Here is a 14,838-nt window from a genome sequence, read left to right on the forward strand (position 1 = left end):
TATTTGAAAATTAAACAGTATTCTTTGGACTCTTTATTATCTCTGTAGCGATTAAAACAACCACAACAAAAATCAAAACATTAATAGCCTGCAAGACCTACTGTCAGATAAAAACTCTCCAATCTGAAAAAGAAAAATGTCCATTTTGAGCCCAAATGAACCATTATTGAATTTGTACCCCAGGCTATTTTGGTAAAAGTCAGTTTGATTCCTCTAAAAATAAAAGCTCAGGTTTGGTACCAGGATTGAACCCAGAGTCAATTAACCACTGAGTCACACTTCTAGTCCTTTTTAAAAAATTCCGAGACAGGGTCTCACTAAGTTGCTTAGGGCTTCACTAAGTTACATAGGCTGGCTTTGAACTGTGATCCTCCTGCCTTAGCCTCTGGAGTCTCTGGGATTACAGGCGTGCACCAATGTACCCAGCAAAGGTACAATTCTTAAACGTGGCAGAGAAATGTAAAGTTTGACAGATCGAATAGGGGGCCTAAAACTTTTCACATTACTCCTCCTTCAGTCTTTTAACTTTCCCTTCTCCCCAGAATGGTTTGTGTGTGATTTATTTTAAAACTAAAGCCAGAGTTCCTCACTTATATGGGCTCCCTCCTAATCTGGGGCTCCTAACTTTGTATATTTTTTCTTTAAAGAGGGAACTCTAAGTTACATAAGCTTCAGGCCCCATAAAACCTGAATCTGCCCCTCTAATCAAAACTCTCTGTAATACATTTGAGGGTTCTCTACCTCATGGTTGAGTGCTGACATAATTCTAGATTTCTTTGCCATGATTTACCCTAGGCATCTTTTTAGAAAAATCTGGTAGGCAAATAACAAAGCAACAACATAAATGATTCACCTAGGATCCACCACCTCACAGATTACCTATTCATCTGTGGCACCCTCCAGTTTTTTTTTTTTTTTTTTTTTTTGCAGTGCTGGGGATTGAACCCAGGGCCTTGTGCTTGGCACCCTCCAGTTTTTGTCCACATAATTTTAAAGTGATTATAATTAAGCTTGGATTTGAAAAAGTATTATGTTGATAAACATGGCTCACTTTACCAAGTTCCACTTACTGTATCACTATCCTATATTAATCTTTTAAAAATGTGCATGGTGTGGCTTCATCATGGCACTCCACAGACATGGAGGTGGGTGGGAAAGGGTGAAAGCCTGGCACTTCATTGGTACCTAAGGGAGATGACCCAGGTGCAAAGGATGATAAACTGAGGGCTGCATCTGGCTTATTCACCACTGTAAGCTCAGTACTTGGCACAAGACCTGGCACGCAGTCAGTATTCAAATATTAATTGAGTATGACTTACTCAATATTTTTGGAGGGGGAGAGGTATGGAATAAAATCCTAGATGACAGTAATTAACTTATTGTTTTCTACTAAAGTAGAATCCTGTATAGTTAATTAAAGAAGTATAAACTGAGTGCCTAGATCACTTGGGATTGACAGAGAGCCAAAGGAAGAAAAATTTGGAGACTGAGTGCCTTCTCATCCCTGCCCCAGGCCTGTACTATATGGTCTGAGGTAAATAAAGAGAATGGAGAAGTTTCAATCTTTTAAAAAGACATAGCCTTACTTCACCTTTTTCAGAAGAACTGGGAAATCAATAAAAATGATATTGGGGGAAAAAAGTAATTTTATTTAGGGAAGTCAGAAAATTAGAGCCTTTTTTGGCTTAAGGGGCTCTGGAAAATGATGATACCAATATTTCGTTAGAAACAGGACCAGGAATATCTCAAGTGTCACAGTCATTGAGAAGTTTGACCCTACAAAAGAAGGAGTCTAACTTTTTCCTGCCCTGGGGTTAGTGCTAGGAGACAATAGCATTTCCCAGCAAAAATCAATTAAACAAAATCCCAGAAATATTTTCCTTTCAAATAATACTGATTTAATTTCTCCTTTCCTATAAAAAGAAAATTACATTTCAGAGAATACTATTTAGATTAGGAGGTTCCCATCACTGATGTTTTGCAACATGTGTTTATATAATCTGAAGTGAAGTCAGCAGTCAATTATAAAACTGGGGCCCAGTCAGGTCAGTTTGTGTGCATTAAGGGGATTAATTTTATTTTGGATCACAAACTAATGTTACACTCTATTATTTAAGTGTCAACTAGATTTGGATTTGGTTTTGGACATTCCAACTGGGATGAATCTGAGTCAAAAAACAAAAACGATGTGTGGGGGTGTGGCTCAGTGGTAGACTGCAGGCTAGCATGGGCAAGGCCCTGGGTTCAATCCATTCCTAAAAGTACAAAACAAAAACAAAAACAAAACAACCACCAGATTCTAACAAGTAATAGCCCAGTGATTTGTAAAGAAAATATATAGCATCAATATTTTCTGTTGTTATCAATGAACTCAAACATTTTTTCACATTTAAAAAAAAATTTTTACAGACTGCATTTTGATTCATTGTACACAAATAGGGTACAACTTTTCGTTTCTATGGTTGTGCATGATGTAGATTCACACCATTCATGTAATCATACATGTACATAGGGTAATGATGTCTGTCTCATTCCACCATCTTTCATATGACCTCAAACATTTGACATTCAAAATACTGGTATTTAAACAAGTCAAATTTCTAGAGAAGTGTGTGTGCGGGTTGGGGATTGAACCCAGGACCTCACATGTGGTGCATAACTGCTCTACCACTGAGTTATATGCCCAGCCTGAGAGAAAACTATATAGAATGTTTTTGTTTGTACCATCCAATATGTTTCTAATTATTTACTCTATTAATCAATTGTGCTTTGCTGTGCTTGACTCACAGAAGTGAATAACAGACTGTGATAACAATGCAAAGGATAATAGCACAATAAAGCAGTTAAATACATCTTGTAAAACTTAACTTAGAGGAAATTTACTGAAACGAAAGCAAATACACTTAACACACAATTCCATTTGCTGGCAAACATATCAAATATTTAAATTTGGGACAGTTATTAGGAGTCTGAAAATAGGCCCTTGTTGCTTCATAATTCAGCTTGCTTTACCAGCCCTCCCTCAGGATGCCCACCAAAGGGGGTCTATTTCTCTAATGGTACTTGGCATGAACTATCTTGCATCATTCATTGCTGTGTACACAGTCCACTTTACTAGACTGCAAGTTCCTTTAGGACATGAATGATGTTTTCTACATCTCTGCCTCCTCCAAAGCACAGAATGTTATAGTTTATTCAATATTTATGGAAATGGAGAAATCAAAACACAAAATATTATACCAGTGAACTCCGAGGAGAAACAGAAGTTTACCACTAGACTTTACACAGTATTTACAAAATACACAATGTAAATAAAGCATTCCCTTTAATATAGACTCTTTTTGAGGATAAATTTATTTTGTACTCCCATGCATTTTTTGGATTTGCTCATGAAATTGATTTCAGATGATCATCCACAGGTATCAAACTTAGTTACATTTTCTTTGTCCTTTCTTATTTAGTATTGGTATGCCACATATTCTTCCAAAGGATTTCTAAGGAAGACCTCTCTAATGAAACCATTTTAAATTTTATAAAGTCCTCAGCTGCATGTTAAAAAAGCTACCTTCGAAGCAACTAAGGTTAACCTTGTCAGAGCAAAAAATGAAAGAAATTTAGATAGTTTAAAGAGATGACAGTAGAGAAGGTCTTAAAGTCATAAAGTAATTGTTATGTGATCCTTATGAATTCATAGCTTGTTATTCTAATGTGTGAGCCAGGACACACACATTCAAATACAAAGCCAATTAAAGGCCAAAGGAGACAGTCTCTTTTATGCCATTAAGCATATGCCTAGCATAGGATTTCAGAAGTTCTAACAGCTGACAAAATAACACATTCATTGTCATTTTCCCTTTGTCCATTAAGTGGGCAAAACACATCAAATCATTTTTGCCTGTGTTAAAGAATTCAAGTATTTTTGAAAAGAGGCAATGAAAATAGTGTCTAGAGTTCATGAAGATAAGGGAAGTAATTAGGAATAAACAAGGACTGAGCCTAGAAGGTCTCTTAAAGTATCTAGGGTTGTTGCACCTTATATCTCTTAACTGAATAAGATTCTGAAGTCATATAGACTCAGAGGCTCTCAAGCCCAGAGACACTTCCTCATTCATTGTACTTGGAGAAGCTGAGATATCTAATACAGAATTTTCCAAGGGACCTAATTTCTACTAGCAGTTTCTTTTGACACTATCTCCATAATAAATCTAACTAAGTTCAAAAGGCTATTAGCTGCATATATTAAGGTCTGTAGATATGAAATGACACAATGTCTGAGATTTATCATAAAAACATTTCAGTAGAAAAGAACAAAAGGACAGGTGAAGCAAAAGCAGCTAAGCCCTGCAATTAGTAAACTCAGGGCATGGATGTATAGGTGTGTCCCATATTATTCTATTTTGTGTGTGTTTGAGAATTTTCATGATGAGACTTTGATTTCACCCATCTTTCCCAGGGAAGGAAATAACATTGTCCTAGAATATGAAATCTGTATCACACATTTATGAACTTTAGCCTAAAATTAGAGAAATCTAAATATTGGCAGTCCTGGGATGAAGACAGAGGGTATATACCATGGAAGACATGGATTTGGATTCTAGTTTAGATTTTAGTTTGGGAGAAAAAAAAGGAAGAGTGTTAATTCCAAGAATCCAGATTTCCTAATCCTTTTTTTTGGATGTAAATTTTTCTTACAGGGATTTAACTCTGCCTTGCCAGCTGCAGAAGCAAGCAGATGGGGGTCTCTTTGGAGGTCACACTTTAAATAGAATGAATCCTTCCCTGTGGCAAAGAAACCACTTTCACTCCAGAGGAGTCAGAATCTGCTGGGCAGAGCCTTACCTTCCCAGGCCTCTTCATTCCCTTCTCCCCTGCAGGGCCTCATATGCCTCTCTCCGCCCATGCTTTCCCCTTGGGCCTGTCATGACAGCCTGTGCAATATCCAGGGATCCAAAAAGTAGAAGAGTCCCCTGGGTCTATGGGGACAATAATTCTTGTTCCCATACAAAATCTGAGTTGAGCAACTATAATTCCAACCTAAATCAATGGAACTGGGTTAGAGATAAGAAAAGTCAGGCAGTAACAAATTCTCCTAATGCATTTTGCATACCTTTTCTTATTGTGAGGCCCATACTGACATTGTTTTAAATTTGTCCTTCAAACAGAGATTAAAGATGCAGTCAAGAATTCATACTATTAACACTGATGCCATAGAAGTTCTTTTTTTTTTTTTTTTAAATGAGGTATTTGGTTTACAGTCCCAAACGGCAGGGGTTTAAGCCTGTAGAAATAGTCTAACAAATTTTGAAAGCAAGTACATGTAAACATAAAACAGAAATAGAATCTAGTAATATGCTAGCAAATGCTGTGACACCCTGAGGATCCTTACTGTAGCTAAAATAAATCCACCTACCTTATATTTTTAAGCAGGACAACCTATGATTTTTTTCCTACATTTCTACTCAGAAAAGACAAATGAGAATGAAAAGGTAAGTGAATATGATAACGGTAAAGAGACTAAGATCATTCTTATTGCCCCCTTTCCCATTTTAATAAAAAATACTTATTAATGAACTATTATTTCCCTTGCTTTCAAATTATCTTAGAAAAACATTTAAAATTACAGCAGCAACAGCATTTACAAGTGAGTTTATGAAGAACTATTGTCAAGGCTCAAAATACCATGAAAGATCTTAAGAAAACAGTTTTCACATAAAAAACTGCACAATCAGGTTAGCCAGACCCAAAATGATGATGAAAATATGAAAAATTAATTTAGGCCATGTCAGACGCTCTTCTTGGTGGAGGGAAATTATATAGATGAGAGATGGATATATGAATACAAAGGCCAGGCCGCAAGCTGCTCCTGAATATCTGCAAAATAAAAGCTTTGGGGGTTAATATTCACCTTACATTTTGCTTTTTCTGCTTTATAATTAAGGCAAACACAGTAAACCTTAAATCCTCCTCAGTCTCACATTGTGACAAAATTATTCTGATTCATTTATTGGGTTTAAACTTATTTTTCTTGTTAACATAAACAATTATTTCCTGCTCATCTTTATAGCATCTGCTTGACAAAGGGTTTTTATCCATCCCTCAAATCTCCATAGTTCCTCTGTGCCTCAATGATTGTAGTTACTTCGTCAGAAACATCTGGGGACAGGCTTCCCATCTTTGATCTTTATAAACTAATTACACATTCTAAGTTTGTGAGGGACTGTTAGCATTTGTTTACGAATGAAAACAGATGAGTGCCTCCGTGGCATTTAGCACGATTATTAAAGATAATAACAAAAATACCTAAAGATGAGACTGTGACAAAGAAATAGGCCACTTTCCTCTCCCTTTCCTAGTTTTCTTTAGGAATGGCTTAATAGGAACTTAAGTGTACAATATATTCAATATGTATCAGGCTAATCATCTCCTCTTGTTCCTTGTTACTCTCCCCACCCCCCCCCACACCAGTTTTATTTGAAACAAGACTAAGTATTTCTTTTTGTGTAATGGCAAATGGCTCAAATAATGCTGACCACGAATTACTGATTTTGTTACTTTTTCAGAAAGGGTTTTCAAAAAAGTGACTCAGTCCTGCTGTCTATATTAAGGAAGAGAAATCAGATCATTCTGAACTCGTTTCCCATGAAAATCTTAGGTCACAACTTTATTTCCACCCTACTCTACTTGTCACAACATTTTAGGGAAAGGATATCAAGGATAGAGTCCTCTGGGATCTAAACTCTTACTTTTTTGTTTAAAATGGACACTAAAATATGTTTTTGAATAGATGATTAAAGAAGCTGACATATAAAGGACCTCCTGGGTACTCAAGAAGTTATGTATTATATATTAAAAATAACTTTTTATTTTGGTTGAAGAAAAAGGAAATACATGGGATAAGACGAGAGAAAGAAAAAAACAGAAAGGTTACTGAGTCTTCAGGGATAATGGGGCTTCTTGAGTCTGGTCTCCACCCGGAATAAACAGAAATGGAATTTAATGAGCATCTCAACTGATACCAGGGAACTGCATTTGAATGCTACTGGTTTTAAAAAAAATGATAGAATTACATACAATTAAAACAACAATGACTATGATGATGATGATGACAATAACAACAACAACAGGAAAAGCCTAAAAATAAAGGCCAATGCGCTGAAAGGGTACAGGCAGTACCTTATGATCCCTCCTATGTTTGGGTAGAAACAGGCCATGATCACTCCAGCTCCCACAATAATTAGATTAAGAATCAGCACGTGGAAAATGCTACAGGGTGAGAAGAGAGTTAAAAGGAAAAATAACATGTTTATAAATACACAAACTGTAATCACTAATATAAGAACAAAATTCATTCTTAACATCTTTAAAATGAATTGCCAATAATATCAGAGCAAAAATAAAAGGCAACAATAGTACTCATTGCTTGTCACAAGACAGTGAAACTGGCCCTTTAATGCAATTACATAAATAGGTCAAATTCTGTAGGTGCAAACTTGTAGCATGTATTGGGGTTCACATTCTTTGATCTATAATTCCATTTGGAATATCTTGAGAAAATAATCAAAACCATGAAAAAAGCTATTAACAATGTAAGGCAATAATTTACCTGACAGAATATAGTAAAAATTATACCTTTACTACCAACATGATAAAAAAATTACCTAAGCAATTTGAAAAAAAAAAATGCTGGATTTTCACTTCAGAAAAAAATCCAAAAATATTTGAAAAAATATCAGAAGTAATATGGAAATGCAGTAGTGACAGTATTAGGATTTAGAATTTCAGATAATGTTTCCTCTTTTCTATACTTCAATTGTTTGTAAAATGTTTACCTTACATTTATAATAGGAAAATTTTATATATTAAGGGAAACGCAGTATGGACAGGTGTTTATTTTTCAGATTTACCTAAAGCTATTCAATATTCACCACGAATAGAATATTTACTAAATACTTTAGCTAGATATTAACAATTCAAGGTCTGGGAGTTAATTTTAGAAACAAATAACAATAAATGTACCTGAACACTGATGCCAAGGAAATAATTATTTCCCCCAAAAATGATTCTCAGAAGCCTAATGTACATATCAAAGCAATATTTTGGTCCAAATCGTCAGAGGTTAATTAATCTCAGATAAAGATTACAAAGAATTAAAAATAAGAAAAATTACTTATGCAAATAAGGGGTCAGTCATACATCTTGATAAATTACAAAGATATTAGGCCTCAAGATCTTACTATTTATTCAAGAACTCCAACTTTAAAATTGCTTTAGGGCTTTGAGACATTGGCTGGGCCTTTGTTAGTTCTGTATTGTAAAAGAAAATGACTTTGTATATTTTCCAAGTGGTAGTTAATAAAGTGTGATCATGAAGCCCAAGACTTTCCAATATTCTTTCATGAAGTCCTTGAGTAAAAATTATTTTCATGCTACAAGACGTAATTTGCTTTGCAAAGGTAATAATGGTGGTTAAAAATGTTGGCCCATTAACATGGATACAGGCAACTGTACCTATCTGTACTTTCTATTCTTTATGCCGAACACTTTGGGGAGGGAGGAAAAAGAAAGAAAGAAAAAGAAAAAAAAAATTATTAAAAAATGCCATTGAGGGCTGGGGTGCAGTTCAGAGGTAGTGCATGTGTTTAGCATGTGCAAGGACCTGGGTTTAATCTCCAGTCTGAAAATAACACAAAAACTCAAGCTTTGAATATACTTTTTATTATTCTATGTGATCAAATGGGAATTACATAATAAAGCATATCTTCTGTATGTGAAGTACAATGGTTGTTCTTGAGGAAAAGTGCTTGTGCAGTAGAACTAGAAGCAAACCTATCTTTTTTTCCCTAATGCGGTTGTTTTTACTTTATATGTGGACAGATGATGGTCATCCAAACTTTGGTATTTGGGGCAGGGGGAGGTTGTTGCCTATAATCTCAGTTACTTGGGAGGCTGAGGGAGGAGGATTGTAAATCTGAAGCCAGATTAGGCAATTTAGCAAAACTGTCTCAAGATGAAAAACAAAAGGGACTGAGGATGTAGTACAGTGGTAAAGCACCCTGGGTTCAATCCCCAGTACTGTAAAAACAAGAACAAACTTGGGTGTTTGACAAACATTTTCTTTAAAATAAACAATGAATTTGTCACTTCAGGAAACAACCTGCAGTATTTATTGCCAATGACGACATGTGAACTTTCAAATAAAAACTAGAATTTTGAAGAACTTGCATTTGCCACCTGAACTTGACAGTTTTTTAATTCTTAAAGATTTTCATGATGAAATTGGTGATAATAATGAATGTGGGTTTTGGTAACGTATAAAGAAGAGTGTTAACATTTGGGAGATCTGCAGAACTCAGTGAACCAATATTGACCAAACATGCACAGGTAAAAGAACCAAAGTACAAGAGAGACCAACAGATTTTAATGCAATTCAATTTCTGATTATACATTGCAACTATAACAAACTACCACTTGTCACATTTTGGGATAGTATCCAAGAATATCCACCATTATCTAAAAAGGCTATTAAAAATACCCCTTCTTGCTTCATCTCAGCTGCTTGGGAAGCTGAGGCAGTAGGATCACAAGTTTGAGGCCAGCCTCAGCAACTTAGCAAGACCCTCAGCAACTTAATGAGATGCTGTCTCAAAATTTATAAAAAAATTAAATTAAAGATGTAGCTATGGTAGAATGCCCCTGGGTTTAATCCCCAGGAATGCAAAAAACAAAACAACAACAACAAAAAGTCCACCCCCCACAAAAGAACACACCCCCAAAATAACAACCCCCCAAAAAACATAGTTTTCAACCCTGTATCTATGTGGGGTTAGATTTTTTTTCACGTATTTAAATGAAATAAATATAACAGACAATGCAGAAACAAAAGAGAATCTAAATGTCTACTAGAGAAGCAGACATTGAAGAATTTAAAAATGTAAAACAAAAAATTTGGTAGCTACATTTTGAATAAGTGTTATTAATGCTAACAAATAATGGTATTATTACTATTATTTGAGGCAGGGTATCTCTGTGTTGTTTATGTTGACCAGGCTGGCCTTGAACTCAAGATTCTCCTGCTTCAGACACCCAAGCAGCTGGGACTACAGGTGATCACCACTGTACCTGGCCTTACTGATTTTTAAAGAAATTAACGAATACTTTAAAATTCTTAAGTCTTAATTTTTCATATGTTAAATATCGATAGATATACCTGCAAAAACTAAAGCTCCTGAGGGTCCTCAATAAATTTTAACAGCATAAAGGGGTCCTGAGACCAAAAAGTATGCTCCAAAGTATGCAGAGTCTGCAGCGTACTTGTAACTGTAGGATAAATGATAGTGTGTTCTTGGTGACAGGGGAAGAAATATAATGTGAACACGAAAGGGAAATCCCAGACATTTTGCAAGAAGAAAAAACAGTCTAACAGCCACCATTCTGCAAAATAATGGCAGAAAACAGGAGTAATGCATTTGTCCAGAATTTGTTCATCTATAACTTCACAGAATTTATTTTATTTTGGTGACTATAAATACAGTACAGAGAATAAACACAACAGGAGTCTTACATTTACTGAACTCCTGTCTTCTAGATTAGAATGTTAGAAATGTAGCTTGCTATTGTTATCAATTTTAGAGACCTGGTACCTTTTTTTTTTTTCTTTCAGTGCTATGGCTAGAACCCAGGACTCATGCATGCTAGGCAAGTACTCTACCACTGAGCTACATTCCCTAGCCCTGAGACCAGATAACTTTTGACTTTTGCTTTGCTTTTAAACCAACATATTTATAGATAACATTATTTACTGAGGGGACAGACTATATTGGTTCACTTCTAATAAGAAGTGATTAAGATCACTTGTTCCTTTGGTCATGGTAAATGCAATTTTCCCAAAATTTTAAAGTTTTCTTCTTTTAAGATAATTTATTTCCAATAAAATAGGACTAGGTACTTTTCACTATGATGAACCTACAACAAAACAACGTAAGACTGGTGTGTTAATTACAGGTGCACACACCTGTAATCCCAGTGACTCAGGAGGATGAGGCAGGAGGATCACAAGTTCAAGGCCAGCCTTGACAAATGAGCAAGACTGTTTCAAAATAACAGATAAAAAGGACTGAGGATGTAGTTCAATGATAAAAAGTCCCTGGTCTTGATCCCTAGTACTGTGAAAAGAAAACAACAACAATAAAAAAAAAAAAAAAAAAAAAAAAAGTAAGAGTAGGAAGGAGTTAATCAGGGATTCACAGGAAGACTTCAGGGAAACCCTGAAATTACACATGGAAACTTCTCCTGGATAAGAATAACTAAACTGATTTTCAAAGGGACTCATAATTCCCCCATGTCTGACAGATTAAAATTTATCATTGCAATTTAAACTTGTCATATTTCAAGTAAGAATTAAACTCATTATGTCTCATCTTCAATTCTAAATGTGACATTTATGTAAAAAAGGCACAAATGTTAATAAACACACAAGTAAAGCTCTTCTGGAAAGGGAGTGGTTTCTATATTTAAAGCTCTTCTGGGAAAGGGATACCAGTGATCTATCCTTAGTAATCATTTTCATTAGGCAAATTTTTATAGCAAAAGGATCAGTCACACTTTAAACTGACCTGTTTGCATAGTCATTTGTTGCTTGGCACATCTTGCTGGTCAAGAGAAGAGTCCTTACCTAGGATAAATGTCACCGAAGATATGGCCCAATAGCTGGACACGAGCCAAGTAGCCTAAGAGCGGGTACACAGTCATCATCTGGAACAGCAGGAATATCCTTGCAATGAAGGACAGGGTGTCACTGCTAGGGAAGTTGTCTAAAAAATTCTAACCCAAGAAAGATAATGAGGTAATGTTAAGACTCAAATTCAGTGCATACAAATTCATAAAATGGATTGTCTTCTGCTTATTTTGAACATTGTGGATTATGATCTGGTACCTACCCACAACCTGCTTGTTAGCTATTTTTCAATGAGGAAAGTAGAAATATTCAAAGTAAGTGCTTAGAAACTTTTACAGAAGTCAGACACTGCCATATTTTTACTGCTTTAATATAAGAATATCAGTCTGTAATTGATTTGACATTAAAACAACAACAAAGAAAAATCTTGTTCTTCACCACAGATACATCAAGAAGCACTGCTCTCTATAAAGTCCAAGCACAATACCTAAATCTGTTCTTAGTATATTTAAATGGCAAATTAAATTCAATGCTATTTTAGCTCTCTTGCTTTTCCTCCTCTGAAGCATTGTAGTGCTTTCACAGTAAAGATTATAGAATAAGGTGAGAGTATATCTATCACCTAGTAACACCAGTTTATAATGAAAAAAGGATTTATTTCTACAATCTTTCATAACCCTTTTCTTCATTTATTTTGGTATCTAAAAAAAAATTAGTCATTCAATTTAAAAAAAATTTTCCTTTCAAATACAAATACCACAAATATTCCTTTTCCCAAGGGAGTGGGCTTTGTATGGGATTATTCATATTGGGGAAATTTTCAGCAAATATTTGGCTGCCAAAGAACTTCTGGAATCAAAGAAATCAAGAGAATAAGAACATTTCAAACTATCAAAACAGCAGTAATCTCTTCCTCTTAGAGATACGAATACTATTTAACACAATTCTGCTGAAATAACTTTATAATTCAGTTGTAATAAATCATTGTATACTCCACTATACTCTACTGGAGGAATTTCTTTTGATTAGAAAGTAACTGTGAAATGCTGTGTTTGTTTATTTATTTTTAAAATGAGAAATTCTGCAGTTACATTAAAGAGTATACTATTCCTAGTTGGGCATGGTGGTGCACACCTATAATCCCAGCAGCTCCAGAGGCTGAGACAGGAGCATAGCAAGTTCAAAGCCAGCCTCAGCAAAAGCAAGGTGCTAAGCAACTCAGTGAGACTCTGTCTCTAAGTAAAATACAAAACAGGGTTGCAGATGTGGTTCAGTGGTCGAGTGTCCCTGAGTTCAATCCCTGGTACCCTCCTCCAAAAAAAAAAAAAAAAAAAAAAAAAGGAAACTGTTCTTAAATTTTTGATGAATTAAATCAAAGAAAATATTGCCTATGTAACCTCTTAGTGATAGATTTTTTTCTGTCTTTTTTTAACAGCCAGATAGTCTTTGTTTTGATGCCTGCTACTCAGTATCTGAATGAGAGTCAGATCTATCATTAGAGATTATGAACTCAGAATAGTTTATCTAGAGCATTTTTAGATCTGGGCTTTGAAAAACAAAGTAGTTCAGGGGATTCTTTGTAGGGATTTTATAAATTCATGACAATAACTTGTAACTGTTCTTCATATAAAGGTAAATAAATATATATACATGATAGAAGTCGAAGTACCTGGTATGTAGTATGTTATTTCAGACAGAATATGTACACTATCTAATGGAAAAGGAAATTAAAGCTCAAAAAGGATGGGGAAAGGTGCCCAAATTCCTACACTTTGAGTATATGGTAGGGATGGTATTCAAACCCTGGCCTGTCTGGTATTATATCTTGTTACTATAAGATCCTGTCTACAATTCATATACAAAGGTATAAGGAATCACACAGAGAGGGCACACAGTGCCTTACCTGCTCAATACAATCTTTGGATAATGGTGGTGAAGGAAATGAAGCAAAAACCAGGACTCCAATATAGAGATAAGTTAATGTCACCAGCATATAAGCAATGCACAGGTCCCTTACCTGTAAATATAAAAAATTCCCACAAAATGAAGAAATTTACAGCAAGTCTACTTAAATACACTAAATAAGAAGACTGGCAAATAGATACAAATATCTTTTTTACCTTGTGTATGTCTGTGTATTCTTTCTAGGTACCCAATCTGTTCACAGAAAATAGTTAAAACAAAATCCACATGCTTTAAAATTAGTCTCGCAATTTTTTTTTTCTTTTTCTTTTTTTACTAGTCTGGAGTTTGTAGACTAAGCTAGCTATTGGCAGACTTAGGAAAATTAACAAACTGTGGCTTAACATGATTTAAATTCTGACTTAATTTCAATGACAATTTATAAAATTACAATATTTAACTACAATAATACAGCTAAGGGACAAGAATTAAGTGTAAGCCATCTTCAGTATGAGCTGCAGAAATTTGAGTTCTTTCTTTAGTAAATTAACTTATATACATCAAAGCATGCTTAGATCACAAGAGCAGAGCATATTAAAACACATTCAATAAAGAAGGAATGCTAAAGAGCAGACAATAAGTATTAAAGTTTAAAAAACCTAAACAGTAAACAAAGGAAATCAAAAGGCTGTTCAAACAGCTGCACAATGTTATTACTAGAATCAGCAGAGAACATTAAATAAAGTAGACTGCTTTCTTCCACTGCTGTTCCCACCCTCCCAACCTCCCCTCCTCATGGAAAGCAAAAAGCTCCAAGATATTTAATACAGCCAGCTGTCAGATCCAAACAGAACAGATTCCACAGCTTGAGAATTATCTCCATCACCACTAAAGTTACAGCCAAATAATTTAGCACAACTAAATTGTGGCAATAAGCCTTTTCATTTTTCATTTTAAACACAAATGACTTTGAAAGCTAAGAAAATAAATTAGAAAAATTATATAAATTTTTTTTTTTTTTTTTTTTTTTTTAGTTTGTAATAGAATGTTTGAACATTTGGAATTAAGGAACATTTCCAATTTTCGGGATAACTTTTCTCAAATGGGTGAAATTATAATAGTGGGGGTTTTATGAATTTGAATTAAGATAAATTCAGTTAAAAAATTAGTAACAAGCTGTCAGGACTAAATTGACAACGAGCTTGAAAACCAACCAAGAATTTTATACCCTCATAGATGGTGGATAGGACTATGGAGCTGAA

General features: G+C 34.8%; 1 protein-coding gene across 10 annotated transcripts in view; it reads right to left on the bottom strand.

Moving 5' to 3' along the window:
• Nucleotides 1–5,199: 5,199 nt before the first annotated feature.
• Nucleotides 5,200–14,838, bottom strand: part of Slc38a9 (solute carrier family 38 member 9) — a 109,765-nt gene continuing 100,126 nt past the window's right edge. For 3 of the 10 annotated variants that reach the window (XM_047555434.1, XM_047555433.1, XM_047555440.1), the window contains 4 exons: nucleotides 13,578–13,691; nucleotides 11,672–11,820; nucleotides 7,174–7,263; nucleotides 5,200–5,871 (listed from right to left, as the gene is read on the bottom strand). In XM_047555434.1, coding sequence (XP_047411390.1) covers nucleotides 5,706–5,871; nucleotides 7,174–7,263; nucleotides 11,672–11,820; nucleotides 13,578–13,691 — 519 coding nt within the window. In that variant the 3' untranslated portion in view covers nucleotides 5,200–5,705. Of the gene's footprint in view, nucleotides 5,872–7,173; nucleotides 7,264–10,097; nucleotides 10,318–11,033; nucleotides 11,163–11,612; nucleotides 11,821–13,577; nucleotides 13,692–14,838 lie in introns of those variants that run through there. The other 7 variants (XM_047555435.1, XR_007109081.1, XR_007109082.1 and 4 more) reach the window with 7 other exon arrangements.

The sequence above is a fragment of the Sciurus carolinensis genome, chromosome 6 (assembly GCF_902686445.1).
Source record: "Sciurus carolinensis chromosome 6, mSciCar1.2, whole genome shotgun sequence".
NCBI lineage: Eukaryota > Metazoa > Chordata > Mammalia > Rodentia > Sciuridae > Sciurus > Sciurus carolinensis.